The 17,518-nt window shown below is 48.1% G+C and overlaps 1 protein-coding gene across 3 annotated transcripts in view; it reads left to right on the top strand.

The window, feature by feature from the left end:
- The window catches only part of LOC144169120 (uncharacterized), a 69,997-nt gene that overhangs the window by 2,915 nt on the left and 49,564 nt on the right, over positions 1-17,518 (top strand). For 2 of the 3 annotated variants that reach the window (XM_077698147.1, XM_077698145.1), the window contains exons 2-4: positions 4,438-4,557; positions 7,496-7,621; positions 12,167-12,258. In XM_077698147.1, coding sequence (XP_077554273.1) covers positions 12,228-12,258 — 31 coding nt within the window. In that variant the 5' untranslated portion in view covers positions 4,438-4,557; positions 7,496-7,621; positions 12,167-12,227. The remainder of the gene's footprint in view (positions 1-4,437; positions 4,558-7,495; positions 7,622-12,166; positions 12,259-17,518) is intronic. The other variant, XM_077698146.1, reaches the window with a different exon arrangement.

Below are 17,518 nucleotides of genomic sequence, written 5' to 3'. Positions count from 1 at the left end.
CGATATATGCGCCTTACATATTTATACCTAGGGGCAGAAAAGACGCAACGCTTTGAGCCGTTTTTTTTTTTTTTCGGGGAGCGATCCGGAGCAAACCGCGACTAGAACTGTTGATAAAGAAGCAAGTTTCTTCTGTGGTTCGAACGATGTTTCACTAATAGGTACAGATGCGATACGATAACTGAGCTTGAGGTATAAAAAGGCAAGGAAAGTCAAGAACATGCAGTGCGAAGACGATGCCGCCGAGAGTACCGCACAGCGCCAGGCTGGAAATTATAAAATACTTTAGTGAGGGTGTTCCTCAACGAGAGATATGCCGAAGGACCGGAACATCTATGACAGCGGTCAACCGTATAATACAAGCATATCGGCAAGTGAACGGCCGAATCGACGACGCCCCATGGCCCGGAAGACCCCGCTGCACTTCCGAAGAACAAGATCTGCTCATCATTGCCGCCATCACGGATGATCCGTTTCAAACAGCTAGGGAGATTCGCGACAACGTGTCGTTGGACATCAGCGAAGCCACAATTAGGCGGCGCCTGAATGAGGCTGGTTTGAATGGCTGTATTGCAGCCCAGAAACCTTTCATCACCGAGCGGCAGAGGGTGCAGCACCTGGCATTCGCTCGGGCCCACGAAGCCTGGGGTCTCAACGACTGGGAAGAATTGGTTTGCAGCAATGAATCCACATTTTCCTCCAGGTGGGACCAGCAGTGCCGCGTCTGGAGGCCATACAACTGCAGGTATGCCCTTACTTCCTTCTGGTAGGCTTTTTCAAAACGAATTGTTGTTTCTCATGCGGCGAAAAACAACACTCTTCATGTGATGAGATTACGGCACGGGTTAAAGATCCCCAAGCGGACGAATTATCTGTAACTCTCCACGGCCGGGCACTCCATCGCACTGAGCGGGAGTTAAAGCCCCCATTTTTATGTTCATTTGAAACCGAAGTTCTTTGCCAGATTTTTAATAGCGAGTAAATGGCTGCGCCAGAAACTGTATGTGGGGTATGTGAAATTAGGAAAAACGTAGTATGAAGAAGTTCAAGGGTGAACAACAGCTTCTCAAGGACCCGTTCTAAGTAAAAAGGGGACTCTATCAACATTATAGGTAATTTCGGAAAGAGATGTTACCAGGCACAAATAGAGATCCCCGGTTTAGACAGGGAAACAGAAAATGCCAGCTTGTTTCTATCGACAATATTCACGATTTGTTTGTTCGATTTGTTTACATACATTCCTCCAATAGACTTCTTTTGCGTGACTTTGCGGAAAATTCATATTCAAAAGAACATAACACTCTTTACCTCTTAAACAAATTATGGTAATTTGTACCGTGAACCAGTGTGTTCCATGCAATGGTATTAGGCTTGTTTGCGCGTGCCTATTACATTCTTTATTACCACCACAAATTCATCCTAAGTAATACGAAATACAGCGCACTCGCACGAAAAAGAAACCATCCCTGAAAGCGCAGCTAAACTATTGTTGATATTTTTTTCGTTTCCCATCTCTAGCCCTCCTCACAACGCGCCCTCGTCCATGTTCACGACTGAAAACAATTTATTGCATGCATTTCAAAACTTTTCATTGGCCATCAAACCTTCATTGTTAGTGCCCATATGTTTTCTGCAAGGTTGCATTTTACAACAATGGCTTTCCAATGCTTTTTCTTTTTTCTTGCCAGATACCAGCCTGGGTATGTGTCCCATGTCCTGAGCAGCGGTCGGTGTGCTGTGAATGTGTGGGGAGCCATCACCAGGGACGGCCTGGGCCCTCTCATTAGGCTTCCACAGCCCTTCAATTCGGCCGGCTTCTGCGACGTAATAGACCATACGCTCATCCCTTATGCCCTGGACGGGCTCTTCAAGGACGGCTGCTACATTTTGCAACAAGATCGAAGCCCCGTCCACACTTCAAAGGCCGTCCAGCGGCTGCTGGAAGGGCGCGGTGTGCGTTTACTCGAGTTGTCCCCGAATGGGGCCGATTTGAACCCTATAGAGAACGTGTGGGGGTTCATGAAGCATAACCTTGCTGATCTAAACCTCACCACAGCGACCGCCGACGATTTGTGGATGGCTGTGCAAGCGGAATGGGAAACTCTCCGCCAGAAGCTTGGCTACGCTGAACAACTGTACACCTCGCTGCCGCGCAGGATTCGAGACACCATTAGGGTGGACGGCGCCTTCACCGGCTACTGAACATGCGAACTGAATGAGCGTAAATTAATTTGTAACATGTCGGTTACTTTCATTTTAATTGTTCATGTGAAATATTTTCATGCATTGTTTTCAAAACATCTAAATTATTTTCATTTATTCAAGTTGTGAATAAATTCAAAAGTCGAGATTGGGGCGTTGCCCATTTCTGTTCACACACCATCCCGAATACGGGTCTAATTGCAACTACCTTTGCGCTGCTACAGAGTTACACAAGGTGTTTGTAACAGTAAATCTGCTCTAGGGCTGGGCTTTACTACAGTCAGGTGTGGTATCGCATCGCGCTCCTTCCGGATCACGTTTTCCCACCCCGTAAAAGCCAGTTCCCAGTAAGAAAAAAAATCGTAAAAGTATCAAAAAGCTACTAGGCCCCGTATTTAGAGAGGCCTTTATTGGCCTCTAGAAATTGCTTCCACCAATGCAAGTGTGCGTAACGGTGAAGCCAAATTACAAAACACGGTGGCAGGCTTTTTTACATTGCCGGATACGCAGTGAAGCATGCCCGTTTACTACGGGAGCATGATTACAGAAAACGGCTCTAACGTGATCCTGAGTTCACTGTGGAGTTGTAAACGATACAGAATTACGGTCTGCTGTCCATACATGCCCATCTACGAAGGGAGCACGGTTACAGAAAACGGTTGTAACTCGTGTTTTACAAGAACTACCCGGAAAAAAATTACGTGACACTTCGCCGCTAAGACGACTCTAATACTACGGGCACCGCAGCTCCGCTGGTCATCCTTCTTCACAGAGTGAAAGGACGCGTGTCGAAGCCTCAGAACAACAATAATTTGCTTGCCTTACTATCGACATCGCAAAGGAGTTGATTGAAAGCTGTATCTCCTTCTTCACTCGTTAAAAATATAGGCAGCATGCTTTCCCGCAGAGCAAATTTCCACCGTATCGGCACTTTATCATTTCCCTTCTTCAGGACAGGCCTGAACTGAGTGACAGCAATGCCTTTAGAGAAAACCAAATTAAGAAAAATAATGTGTCCAAGCGGGATTTTTTTTAATAACAAACATTTCAGCGAATGCGCCTTCTATATTGTCTAGGGAGATCTTATTGTTGGCCTACAATGAAATATATCACAAAGACATCCTATGGGAAACGGCAGCCGGCTACAGTTTTGTTTATCCCTTTACAGCGTGCCACAAGACACGTTTCCGAGCGCGCGTAGCTTCGTGCCGCTCAACAGCGGTCGATTCGGCCGCCGCTGATACATGCGAGCGGCAATGCAACCAGCGCCCTTCAATAGCCTAGCGCTGCCTTGTGAAAACCGTCACGCCCGGTACGACCCGCCAGCAGAGCGACGATCAAACATATCAGATAGGGCGGCGGGGGCAGTGCAAGCGCACTCTTAAACCGGCGCTCCTTAGTTCCCGTCGGCGCCCACACGCGGCGCAGCGATGCAGTTCGGCCACCGCTCCCGTGCTCCGTTTACTTCTGCGCGGACCTGTACAAGGCGGCTGTCAACATGTCTTCCACACACGCTGCTTTAGGAATCAGCCTAAAGTTGTCCATGCTGTTTAAAGTACTCTGCAATGCAAATACATACGTTTATTAAATGAGGCGGAGACAAAAACAACCAGGCCATAGAAAAAAAAGAGCAGAAAGAACTGTTGTAGGCTCTCCCAACAGCATTTCATTGCAGAGCACTGAGATTCTAGTGTAACACAAGGTTGATGAAGCTCTTGTGAGCACGGCTTGCCTTCATCGAATGTACGATTGTGATAGGGGTCCTTTGCCTGAAGCAGTTCTGTTTATTGCGTTGTGCAGCACAAGCTTATGCCTTTATAAGCATTTCCAAGCAGAAAAAGCCACCTTGGCAAAGTGGACGAAGCTGAAGACGTAGTGCTTCTCCTTAGCTTGCAGTAGGAGTCGGATCGACATTAACTGGGAACTTGGTGCCCCCACCCCACAGTGAATGGGCTTCTTCAGGGAGTTTCAGCATGACAGAGCAGACACTTTAAACGTGGCCATGGCTAGCCTGAGTGTGGAGACACAGGGCAAAAGGCACGACACCGAATGGCTAGCCGTGAATGTAGCGTGTAGCACCAGTGGTCTTCAGAGTAAAGCTGCCTTCCTCAGGAGCATGTCGCTCACTGTCTAGTCTGTGCGAGCTTCGGTGTAGAAAGGGAGGAGGGGTTGCCACGCAGTTGAGCATGAATGTTGCATGACGGTCTCAAGCAAAGCTTAAACTCTTTATTGCAGGTCTATGAGATGGGCTTAAAGGAGGAGGTGCGAGGCGTTGAAGGCAAATTGGAAAGGAAAGAGCAAGAAACCAGAGGCAGGGTGGATTGTCCTGCTGCTTGGAAACAGTGTACAGCGGTGGTAAGCATGGGAGCGTGTGGAAGCTGGTACTATGTGAGCAAGGCTGCTGTGTGGAAGCTGAAACATCCTTAGTTTTTTGTTTTATTCCTTGATCAGTGCCTTTTAGATTCTAAAGTGTAAAGAGTGTTGCGGAATCAACCTGACTAAGGGAGGAATAAAATTATTATAGGATACCCGTACAATCCACCACAGTTTTGCATCTGGCACCAAGATTGCTCAACCTCGTCATATGCAGTACTACGGTGCACAGCAATCGTGGCACCTGTAATGCGTTGATGAAAGTGTGGGCCAGTCTCAATACGCATGTGGGTCACGCTCAGGTGTTGTCCGAGTGAAATGGCCTTGGCACTGAAACCAAAGGAACGCGAACGCAGAATGCTCATGACAAATCAATTCTGCCACACTCTATGACATCAATTCAACTTATGGTGTGTAACAGTCTTTACAGCACATTTATTCAAAAACCCGAGTCTGCTAACCGAAGCCTGTCTGAAGCGGATTCGATTTCAGCAGTGTTGAAATTCACCGTAACAGGACAAAACATACCAACTAGAAGTCTAAAAGGTAGAAAACCAAGGTGACTTCAAATGTAGCCGAACCTATGTAAAAGGAAACAGGACCAGCCCAACGGCCAAAAATAACAGCCGATCTTAAATGTAAAACAAAAATCTCAGGCTCCTAAGGTAATGTCTTCAAAATTAAAGAAAAATTCAGTTGTATATGGCTCAAAAGAAAAAAAAATGGGTTAATCATTCGAAACCGCTTTTTCGTTGTGCTGGAACAAATTGTTACCTGGACGTTGCGGAGCCAATCAACGGGGTTGCTTGAACAGATGGTCTGAAAAAGTGTTGTATTGTTGAATGCAGGAGATGAAAGCAAAAAATGCGTTGCACATTTGTATGAGCTACTGGGAAAAACATCTTTCTATCAGGTCTAGCTCAGATTGCACACATCAGCGTAGGGGGTTGCCCAAGCAGCTTAGCTCTTTTGTTACCGTCACGAAATTGGACGTTTTTTTTTTAAGTCGCAAGAATTTTTGCAAATTGTTCATTCAGCATACAGTGCATAAAAGTAAAATGCAGAGGATTGAATGCCCTTTGTAACAGCACTAGCCTGTAAAATATTGGCATAAGTAAACCTTTCAACAAATTGGTAAAATGAAAAACTTGGCTGAGGAATCATCAAAGAAAATAATAAAAAAAACGGGATAGTAAAAAATTGTCAACATATGCATTTTGTGGGTAAACATTCTGAAATCATTTAGTAAATGGAAAAATAATTTTCCTTCCATGGTAGTTCAGGTAAAAAAAAAAAAAATGTTTACTTGCCCATGCCATGCGGTGAAGTCGATCCCTATTTTGGATGGTTCTCTTGAACAGATCTGGTAGTTTGAGATTTCTGTTGGCAACAAATCCTCCCTTTGTAATGTAAGAACCATCCCCCAATTACTCGCCTTGCATTTACGACCAGCACAAAATTCCGGACAAGTGTGTGGTCCTAGTAAATTGCCTCGGAGTTGAAAACTAAGGCTAATGCTTGCTGTTATTCATGGTAACTGTAGTATGATTTAGCTCTCAGAATTTATGCTTGAGATGTCCTTTAATTTTATGATTTGGTATTGAAGCACTGGTTGCAGGAATGGGGTGTGATGCGCTGTAATCGGGGCCGTCAAGCTTTCATTGAGGAGCTGTCTTGTGTACCAACGGCTTCTTGCCTTCTTACCCACGGCTTCTTACCCAACGGCTTCTTACCCACGCACAGAACCGAAACTGGCCCGCAAACAGCTGTTGGCGGAGAAGACTGATTTGAAGCGCTGCCCTTGTCTGAGTTTATTTATTTATTTATTCACATACCTACATTTCACCCAGAGGGTATTACAGTGGGGGGGTAAGAACGCATTTTCACACACGAAATGTGCCAACAAAGTGAAAGGTATAAAGAATAACAAGGAATTGGTATCCCATGACTAAGTGTTATCATTTGACTTACAGCTGGACCTCTTATCGGATAAAGATTTTGTGGATACGTATGGTATGGTTAGTTTTGTCGCTATCTTGGCACCACTGTCTCTTGGCATTCAATCACAGGTGCCACTATGTACCACACGAAATGTGTTTCTACGTTTTGCCGAATAGAATTTTTTGTGTACCCAAATTTCTCCCGAAGATAAATTATACCGTCTGTTTATTTTACCAGTGCTGTCGGTTGGCAGATTTACTTGGCTATTCAGTATTTAATACCAATTAAATGCTGCAATCCGTCTCTGCTAGGTTGGCCTGGTTTTCTACATACATTGGTGGAGCCTTCTACTGAAGTAAAGTTGAAGTACGTTCTGTTAGTAGAATAAAAAAAACATGTTGCATAGAAAAAGTCATAAATAGGTCATTTGTCATTGGGTTAGTTTGAGTCGTGTTTTGTACAGTATTTATTTATTCTTGTGTGCAGATAGGTGGGTGGCAGAATCTTTTTTGGCAGCATACTTAACTCTGGCGAGGCTGGTGGATCTAAGTTTCACTTTCATATGTTCTAGTGCAATACCAGCAAAGCTTTTTCGGTTCAAGTTGTTTTTTTGGTGATGCGCTTTCTTTGGGGATAAGGATTATACAATCAACAAAAATCGGTTGGCGCTTCCTTTGAAATGCGGCCGATTCGTATCACATGGAACTCTTCAGTGCACCGTCACAACTGGCTCCAGGATGATGTTAAAGCCACCGCTGAGTATATGCGTGGACTGTGGGCTAGTAGACATTGTCCTCTGAAAAGTTGAGCTGAGGGGATAGAAATTTCTTTCAGACGTCCTGTGAATTTTTTGGTTTTTGGTGGCGAGGTAGTATACGGTGTTTTTCTTGGTGCCAGTGGTATTCAATCTGAGCAGCCCATGTGTTTCTGGGTCTTCGTCTGCACTAACTGCATGCGGATTCGTAATTGTGTGTTGCAGGACATTGACGGAGATCAAGACTTGGCTCCTGGGGGGGGGAGTTCCTTTGTGCCATGTGGTTCGGCGGTGGAGGCTGTTTTGGTGGCTCTTCCCTTTGAGGCTGTCGTGGGAGGATCGGCTGTGGCAGTATGAACGTTTTCTCGAGTCCTTTGTACATAGCCTTTGTTCTCAGACTTTGTTCTCAGTCCTTTGTTCTCAGACTGGAGCTTTAACCTCCACTGAAATTGCACCAAGGTGTATAAAAAATTAAAGCCGTTCGTTCCACTCAATGTGAAAGCTGGTGGAAGTGAAAAGCAGTGATTTGCCGTAATGGGTGGTGGCACCGTTATCCGCTCACTGCTACCGCCCATCACGCTCTTTGCTGCCCGGTATCACTCCTCTTTTGGTGAATATGCAATTCAAATTTCCTTCCTTGGCAGTGCTCGTGTGCCCCCTGCCTGAAACTGCGCCAGCGGGAGTTCTGTTCTTTTTGTGCTTGCTTACGTTTCGTATGCTGGAGCTGTTTTGCAGCATTTCGATCGCATCATTTTTTCTGTGCGCCTGGAGCCTTTCTGCGGCATTTCGAACATGCCATTTTTTTCTTGTGCGGCCGCTTTTTTCACTTACTATCGTAAAAAGCAACCCAACGAGCGTTCCTAACTAAATGAACGGGGGGGGCTGCCGGTTATACACACAGATTTTGCCTGAAATGTACCTGCTGTTTTCTTTGCTCTAAACCACGGGGAGATGTATGACAAGCGCCAGTGGTTCACAAGGTTCGGACAGTTATGACTATTTAAACCGCGTGGTTTTTGATGGCTCAGCGTGACCCCCTGACGACGCTACACCAGGCTCTACTTGTGTCCGTTATCTCACTGCACCGCTTGATTCTGGCAGCTGCTTGAGATTGACCGTTAGCAAGCTACGACAACGAGGCGATTCCATAAAGTGCTCTGCACAGTAAAAATTGCCCTGTTTCGGAAGATTGCAGTGGGGTGAACAAAAATACATCACCTGTCGCAGGAGCAGTTGCTTGTTGGTGCAGCAAACTGTGTTTTGGACATGCCCGCTGTTACAGTGCCCCCACGCCAAAGCTCTGTAACCAGGAGTCTGTTTTGACATTTATCTTTGCATTAGTGATAACATTGTGCAGTTCCCATTTACAGCTGGAATATTTGTCTCCATCGACATGAAGGTTGGGTGCATAGCTGATACCTCTAGGGGAGGGTAACCATTGTTTTGAGTAAGTCACGAGCGATTTTATTGAGCAGGCAACTACAAGTACGACAAGAACGCTTCTTTGGTGAAAGGGGCATTTACCGTAGAATAGCTTTTAGACCTTGTGTCTAACCGCAGCATTGCGTCTGCAGTCTTGCGGCTCAAAAAATGACTGCGTGTTCTTTGTCCCTTAGCAGAAAGAACACGCAAGCTGGCTTGGGGACTATGAAATTTGACTGAGAACTGCTGGTGCCTTGATGGAAAACGTTTGAGGAACATGGATAGAAAGGGGGTGGGTGATGTAGTTTGATCAACATCTTTTCTTTTCTTTTTCGCTTACACCTCGGTTGTGATTCTTCTAGTTCACTGAGCTAACTCTCACTGTCGGCTGGAACTGCGCTTCTATTGAGTTCTTCGCTAATTGAGCAGCGGTGTTTTGACGAACCGAGGGCGTAAGGGGGGCTTGTGAAACGTACTACGTCGTCCTTTCTGTGGGGATGATTGATTGCCTGTCACTCCGGTCTGCTGGCACAACTGGGTGTGATGAGGGGCTTTTTTTGCTTTGTTTGCACTTTGCTTTGCCACGGTTAGCAACTGTTGTAGTGGCTGCCCCCTCTTTTTTTTTTCTTCGAAGCGTTTATGAATCACTTGGCCTGTTTCAAAAGCTGATTGTTGTATTGTTGGCTGGTGGCGAAATTCGATCGCTTTTTTATGCAGGAGAGTGGGTCTTGCATAAAGTGCACCGACCATGCACCCGTGTTTACATAGTGCTCGTTGCCCTTCTGATGTGTTCTCACCGAGACAATGGGAAGGGAAGATATCGGCATGAGACGAAGTTTGCTAGGGTGTACTATTGCTCCAGGGGGAATTTACGAAGAACATGACTGAGAAGCATTCAAAGCAACTATACTCAGGTACAAGCTTAGAATGGCTGTAGCCCATGTAGTGCATCACTCCGCTGAAGCGACGAACTTGGATGTCAATGCGTGCATGTGTTTTCAAAGGGGATTGCGCTTAGTGCGTCACATCTTCAGATTTTTCTCACATAGTTTGTTTGTCATCGCTGCAGCAGTTTATAAGCACATTAAGTGTGAAAAATCACAGTAACGACTCATGTGGCGTTCAAAATGCTTGTAGTAACGCACTCTTTGACACTGGCTTCTTTTCTGTTGTCGTTCTTGAGTTGTACTTGAGTATAGAGGGGGGGTGGCAGTCTGGGTAGGGAATGACAGCTTTTTTGGGCTGATGGTGTTGTTTGCATCGCAGTCTTTTTTGGAAATGAGTGGTATGGTCAAGTACGCTACTTGCAGGTCTGTAGTTGTCACTGTCAGCGGGGTATATGATGTAGAACTAACTTTTCAGCCTCAGAAATAGAATTCGCTCATTTCAGTTTTAGTGTGTTGAAATGTATACTTAAGAAGGGGAGTTTGGGGCAACAAAAAATTGTCTTCCTACACCTAAAAAGCAAGGCAAATTAGCACGTTGAAAAGAATTTTGGGAAAAGATTTCATGAGATGTTGCAGTTTTAAAGAAAAAAAGGATGTTTTTGTTTTGTAGGGGTCGTTGATGTTATCTGGAGATGGTTAGGGGTGGGCAGGAAACTCTCAAAAATAAACCGTTTGTATTACAAAAAACTTGTTGATTTGTTGCGAGACAAGTTGGATATCCCTCTGTCATGTGCACAAGTACTGTTTAAAGCCATCCTTCGGGCAATTTTCGGAGGAATTCAGTCTGAACCTTTTCTTTGCACCTTATACGAGCCCTTATCCATCTTCAAAAACCTGTGTGAAGGGGGTGGTGTCACTGTTTGGCTTGCGTGCTAACCTATTGGTCATTGGTGCATTCCTTTTGTAGTAGCTGAATGGCTGGTTAGGCTTGTGTTGTACGTTGACTAAAGCTTGCGGTAACAATTTTTGCTCATTTCTTCTTGGGCAGAGCATACAGTGTTGGGCAAAGCGGCATTAAGGAGAAGGGAAACTTCATTCGTCTGAAGAGATAGTTGGTTGGGGAGGTCCTCAGTCCAGGACTCCGTTGGTTTTACCCACCGTCTTTGCCCTTTTGGCCTGCCATAGCTACCTATTCGAGTCAGAGTTGGCAAGGTCACACTCCTACTGTTTGTAGGTAGGACTGGGAGTTAGATTCAAGTCTGGGTTATTCTGGCATTCCCAGACCATGTGATGTAGGGTAGCGTATAGAGTGTGGCGTGGGTGACGTAGTCTTGTGGGGCGTGGGAACGTGTTTGTTTGGAGTTGACGTAGGTTGACTTCTTGAATCAGCTCCTGGCAGGTAAGTGCATCTGGATAGCGTGTAGTGTTGCGTTATGTCGCTGAAAGTTGTAAGAGGATTGAGCTAGCGATTGTATTCGGTGATCCGTGGCGTTTCTGAACGTATCAGTGCGAGGAATGCACTCGTCAAATTGTCCGTTTGCTTTACATGGTTGAAACGTTTTTTTTTTTACAAATTCTAAAACTGCGTGAATAATTTATTTTGTGATTCGCGTATTTTTGAAATCGATCTTTATAATTAAACTGACCGCCCAACCCAATTTTGCGAGACGTATCTGAAGAAAACAGGCAGCTAAAGGAGCTGCAAAACTGCTGTAGCAAGCTTTATGTGCCTGACAGCCAAAGACGAAAACTAGACGCAACCCTAGGACAGTCAACCAACTTTCCTGTGCCAGATGGGTTGTGGGGCACATACCCGTGAGCTACGCGTAGTCACCAATGGGGACACTCATGCCTTTGGGTCTCTCATTGAAGCACTCTGTCTGGTAGGGAGAGCTGCATTGCGTGTAAGCAGTGGCATGGTGTGTGGGGGCGTAGGTCAATGCAAATTTGCTGAAAGCTCCTTGCCTTCAATGGAAACTGCACCCACTGAATTGCTGCAACAGGGAGCATGCTGGGGCATCATTTCATGGGATGTTGTACTTGCAAACAAACCCAGCTTGTTGTTTGTTGTGCTTCAGATTGGCGTTAAGCAAGTAAGGTGCTTATGGTAGCAATTCGTGGCTTACCCAAAATGGTCGCACGTTTTTATATTTTCCAGAGGTCTCTCTTTTGTGGAAGTTGTAACCTTCCCCGTTGGCTTCGCAAAACTGGGTTTGAACTGCACAGATGTTGCTCCTTCAGTTTTATTCACCGTCTAGTGCGTTACGTTCATATTTTGGGGAGCAGAGAGTGGTCGCATAACCCAAGAATACGGTGCTTTTCCTTCAATCAGTGGGATGTGTACAACTCCCTCTCTCTCTTTCTTTTTTGTGGTGATTGTGGTAGCGTCTTGTGAGGTCCACCTTGGCTGACCTAATGGTGGTAGAGTGCACAATAGGACCAAGAAAGCATGGCCGTGAAAGTGCAAGGGTCGGCCTTGCTACATTTTTGTGTCTCTCTCTCGTGCTTGCAGTTTCGGTGCTACCTCACAGACGTGCTGCTGCTGATCTTGCCGGAAATCCTGCTGATGCTTGATCTTATGCTGCAGGAAAATCTGGCTTCACCCTGGAGCTGCTGATTCCTCTGCATTCGGGGTGGTCTTGTTGGCTATGCTGATGGCTCCCACTGTTCCTCCTGGCGGTAAGGCGCAAGTTACGCGTGGAAAGGTTGCTAACTGGTGAGCGACAGTCTGTAGACAAAAATGCACAGGCATACGAAGGTGTATGATATTCGCGAACTTATTGACATTGCTCGCGTTTCAAAGTGTCCGAGAGGTGGTGCAACTATGTTTATGCACCGTTAGACAAGGTTCACGCACAACTGTCTTATCGCACGTCAGCATCATCTTTGACTCCACCCTCTCGCACTCTCAGAGGTAGTCGTCCGTTGCGAAAAGATGTGTGGAGTATAACATGCAGCACTTCTTGAGCAATGCTGCTGCTATTGCTGTGGTGACTGGGTCAATATTGGTGGTGACAGCCGTTTTACGCGCCCCCTATGGGGCTAATGCGACGCTATTAGAGAGAGAGATAGAAAAGACTTTATTCAAAGCGTCCGGCATAGAAGGAATCCACTCGTTGTCCATCCATCGGAAGTGGCCATTGAATTGCTTATTCAAGCAGACATCCAAGAGACTCAACATTACTGCTCAGGATTCAGGAGATTGCACCAGGCAGTGTTCTTTCAATGCGCGCATCACCTTTCAAGTCACCCCGAAATGCGCAGACGAAAACGATCGATTGCTGCTGACTTAGCTGCAACCTGGTTGGCCTGCCATCTTCAACCATTCCGAAACGAGGGCTTTGGGCATGCACCGATTCTTGTGGCAGTTAGCACGAGCGTTGCTTTCAGACGCCGGAAGTTGCGTGAATGCGCCATCGTACCTCGTTAATTATAATGAAATGATAATTGGGCTTAAATTGGTATTACATGATGCGGAGAAAAAGCAGACAACATGGTGCAAATGACACATTGAGCATATTGTGGGTGAAATGCTACTCGGTTGATTAGTTCCTTAAGTAAGAGATGAACCGATTAGTAGGAGACATTCATGACTCACTTAATCAGCCCTTTAATTAAGGCTGCACTACTTAGTCGGATGAATTCATAACAGAAGAAGAAGTGATTGTCGGGGGTTTGGGGTGGGGAGATAGAGGCCAGTCAGTGTCTGGCGTGGAGCTGACACCTTAACGGGTCGAATGGAGAAGACGAGAAGGGGGAGATGAAGAAAAGGACGGGTGAGAGTAGTTGGAAAGAGAGCAGGTAGGGAGGAAGAGGAAAGTGATTAGAAAGAGAGAAGAAAGCTGAGGTAAGTGTGAGCAAGTGCAGGGTCTTGCCTCGTCCATCTTGGTAGCAGCCTCGGAGACGGGCGTGTCGAGCGAAAGGGCCGCTTTGGGGGTGGAACGCAATTTATTGGCCTTTAGAAGGAGAGGGGGTTGGAGAGAGGAGGCCCGGACTCCGGCTCAGGGGAATCCGAGTGCCATGGACGCGGCCTCTGCTCTGCCGACCAATAGGAGCTGGTCTTCGAGGGATGGACGCATGTGTATTGACCCCAAGAGCCCTCGTGCACTCAGTTGAGTCAGCAAGGTCTGTTGATTACGAGTAGAGGATAATATCATCGCCTTACACGATGTATCCCACTGTCCCAGCCGGCATGTCGCATTCAGAACATTCTAGCGATTGGACGTAACTCTCGCAGCAAAGGGTGGAAGCCAAAGACCCCACTAGTGATGTGGACCGCCACCCGCTGAGAAGACCTTTCTGGTATTTGATGTGCACTCCCAGCACTTCCACGATGACCAAGTCGTCGAGCTCGGAGGCAAGCTGTAAGCAAATGTCCGCTGCCTCCGCACACCCAGGGTCTATGCCACTGAGGAGGGCCGTAGCCAGCTCATCCCAAATGGCACGAAGTAGCCATTTAGGGACATTGTGGTCGAACTTGGACGCGTTGATGGCTGAGTAGTGTTTCACAAAATACTCGCAGAACGTCGTGAGCAACTTGGGTCTTGAGATGGTGGAATTCAGGAACCCAGGTTTCCCGAGAAAATCCAACACATAGCAGGTTTTGACGAACGTGTCCATAGGTGTGGATATGATCGTGTCTTCGTCTCCTCTTTTATGGCTGCGTGGCAGGCATTCCCAGGCTTGAGCAATTCATTAATGCTGCCGTATGTGAGAGCTGCCACGCCGGCAATGGTTTTGGTTCCAAAGGCAGTCTTGTCCAGGGTGGGAAACAGACCACTAAGAGCGTCGAGAGACTGGCCAGGGGGGGGGGAGGCCCCCAGTGTACCGGGTCGTTTCTGTAAGTGGTGAAAAGCATACTGCCTGCCCCGTCTCACTTCATAGACATCACCCAAGACTGAAACCATTTTGCCAGAGTCTGACGAACTCGCTGCTCCTTGCCCTTGAAAAGGGGGGCATCACCCTGGACCCATTCGCGCCTGTGATGGTATTGGTGGCTAAGACCCCGGGATTCACGTCGCACAAACGAGACAGGCGCTTGAGAAGGGCGTACGAGACGGAGATGAACATTTACTGAAATGGCACTAGGTAATGAGACGGATGTTACAGTCGCAAAGTGAATGCGTCACTGAAGTCAACCCTAAACACAGTTGTACTAAGGCGAAAAAACAAAAAAAAACACGTCCAAGTTTACTTCCAACACGAAACGGTAATAATCAAATGTCTCACGTGCACTGGCACTGTCGATGCAGCCGGTGCTGCTGCTATTGTCACAGTTGTCGGTGATCTCTTGGTGGTTGACACGGGAACCAACACGTCGTCCAGTCGATCCGGCGATTTAATGCTCGGTAGTCGACAGCCAGCTTGCAGGCACGGCTGGCACTGCAGCCTAACTGGCTGCGTTTCCGGGCATCCTCGGTGACGGCCTCGGAAGACAATGGCTACCGCATCTTGCGGCTAGCCGTCCGAATCTCGAGTCCTCGGAATCCACCCCTGCTTCGTCCCCATCTCTCCTCCTCTTCTTCTCCGATGTCACTTTTTCTTACCGGCTATTTGGCCAGTTCCCTGGTGGCGACACCTAGGCGGCCAGGACACCTAGGCGGCACATACCCCCACAAGGTGATTGTCCACGTTAAACTGTTGAACGTCGTCGTCGTCGACGCCTTGTCCAATGCACACGCCAGCACTGTCCTCTACCTCATCACAGCGCCCCTGCTGAATAACCTGTTCTCCGTCCCACCCCCTCGGACCCCCAGACATCGAAAGCACGTCGAAAGCCTCGAGACTGCCAATCTGGCGTCTGTTCCGCGGACACTCACCTCTTTTTCGATGTCCGCGATCACGGTGCAGACCACATCATCCCTGTGGCCATCGAAATCCTCCCGCAATTTTTTCGCATTGTGTTGGTCGAGGAATTCGAGACCACGTGCTACTTCCACTCTTTTTCCAATCTGGTGGACAAGCTGATTGTAAAAAAAAAAAACGCAGTATCGGGCGATGTGGATTGCACCGCGTCCACGAAATCAAGAAGAAATGAGGGGGACCCAGTGAAGGAGCCTGCCCATACACTGATCTTGTCCACGTGTGCCTGAGACCAGTACCTGGATCTCCGCAAGGACTCGAGCCCAGCATAAGTGGCCGCTACTAAGTGGCCGCTACCGAAACACCCAAGAATGCCCGGTGCACTGCCTCGCCTGCCCCGTCCCAGCGAAGATCCGGGAGCCAGTCCCAGCTGAGGGTGAGCTTACATTCAACTCGCTCATCCCCAGTGGGTCGCTTTGTCGAGGCTGTTGGCCCTCTTGTCCTCCTCCAGGCCGACGTGCGAGGGCAGCCGGTGCGGGGAGGTATCGCGCCCCTCTCCTTTCAAGTTGCGCAGCTTTCGGGCCAGCTGCTGCAGGAGGGGCCCACGTTCTTGCGGCTTCTTTAGGCGCAGGAGAGTGGCTCTGCTGTTGCACAGAATAATGGCCCATTGTGCTTCGGTGTAATCTGCGAGTGGGTCCGCCGCGAGGTGCAGCCCGAACAGCTCGGCTGTTGTTGAGCTGGAGGTGAAGGCGAGTTTGCGGTGCTCTGCCACACCCAGTTGGGGTGTGACGCATGCGGCGGTTGCGGCTTTCGGCGGGCTGGGAGCATGGAGCCATCTGTGGAAAATTGCACTGGGCCCTCATATTTTTCGGGCAGCAGATAGGCTATTTCTTGCTGCAGTGCGCTGGCAGGGTGGTGTGTTTGCTGCGGACGCCAGGGATGGTGGTGGCGATGTGGAATGCTGCATCGCGATGCGGGGGCGAGTCGATGCGGGGCTCCTCGTTGTCAACTAGCTCTTCAGAGATGTTTAGGAGCTTGGCTGGGTGCGAATGCGGGCTTTTCCAGAACCGCGAGAGCAGCGCAGGGCCATCGGGGGCAAGTTGGCAGGGGTGACTATTGCCTGCGGGAGTGCATAAATGATGCGGCTGGTGCCAGTGGCCTGGTAGATGCACACGGCCAGCTCGGGCAAGCAGCCACGCACACCTGCAACCAGTTTGTGCACAGCCTGCTGTGCCATTGTGGTTTGAAACAGCACCTTTTTCACGTGGGGACGCCAGCAGAGATGGTGGTCGATGGTTGCTCCCAGGCATTGCTTTGCGCTGCCAGGGCAGGGCGTCACCACAGAGGGTGAGGGGCGGTGTTCTGCTCACTTGTCCTGTCGTGGGGGGGGGCACAACAGTGCCATTGTTCTTGAGGGTGACACGCCCAGGCTGATATGTGAAGCCTGGCCACAATGCAGTTAGGGTGTGTTGCATCACGTCTTGCGCGATCCCCCTGTTGTCCTTGGGCTTTGTGCACCACAGCGCAACATCGTCTGCATAGATGGAAATGTGCAGTGCAGGTGCGGTGGTCAATGATTTTTCGAAACCCACAGTCATCAATCGTGCTAAATGGTCGACCATTCATAGTGACCAATTCGATGCAAGCATTCGTGATGGCTTCTCCGGTTGTGTTCGCGCTTACACCAGCGCTGCTGTCCACTTTGTGCGAGAGTTTTGTCTGCTTCATTTCGTTGCCTGTCCCTAGTCGGAGAACCTGCTCACTGCCAGACCATTGCAAAGATTTTCTGCACAACGGCTTCTCCGGGGCTGGGGCTTGGCATTCTGTATGGTGATTCCTCTGCACGTGATGTTCAAGGTTAGCAGCGTGCTGTCCCGATAACCTGGTCGGACGGCCTCCAATCTGACATACAGACTGTCCTTTCTCGACATCAAACTTCAAATGCTTGCATGCTGGATGTTGGCTGAAGCGACCCATCTTCAGAAACAGCCGCTCCGGCTGCACACAAGAGTAAAATAGAGAAATCGTTAGTCACTGTATGACTACCTTTGTGAAACTCGTGTGCTTAAGGTCCTAAATATTATGTCCGTGACCCCCCAAAAAATTGTTTTGTGGGGTCTAAAATAGGTTCGAGACA

The sequence above is a fragment of the Haemaphysalis longicornis genome, unplaced genomic scaffold (assembly GCF_048455015.1).
Source record: "Haemaphysalis longicornis isolate Haplotype H1 unplaced genomic scaffold, Haemaphysalis longicornis Haplotype H1 scaffold_2, whole genome shotgun sequence".
NCBI lineage: Eukaryota > Metazoa > Arthropoda > Arachnida > Ixodida > Ixodidae > Haemaphysalis > Haemaphysalis longicornis.
This window is presented reverse-complemented; position numbering and strand designations above follow the sequence as displayed.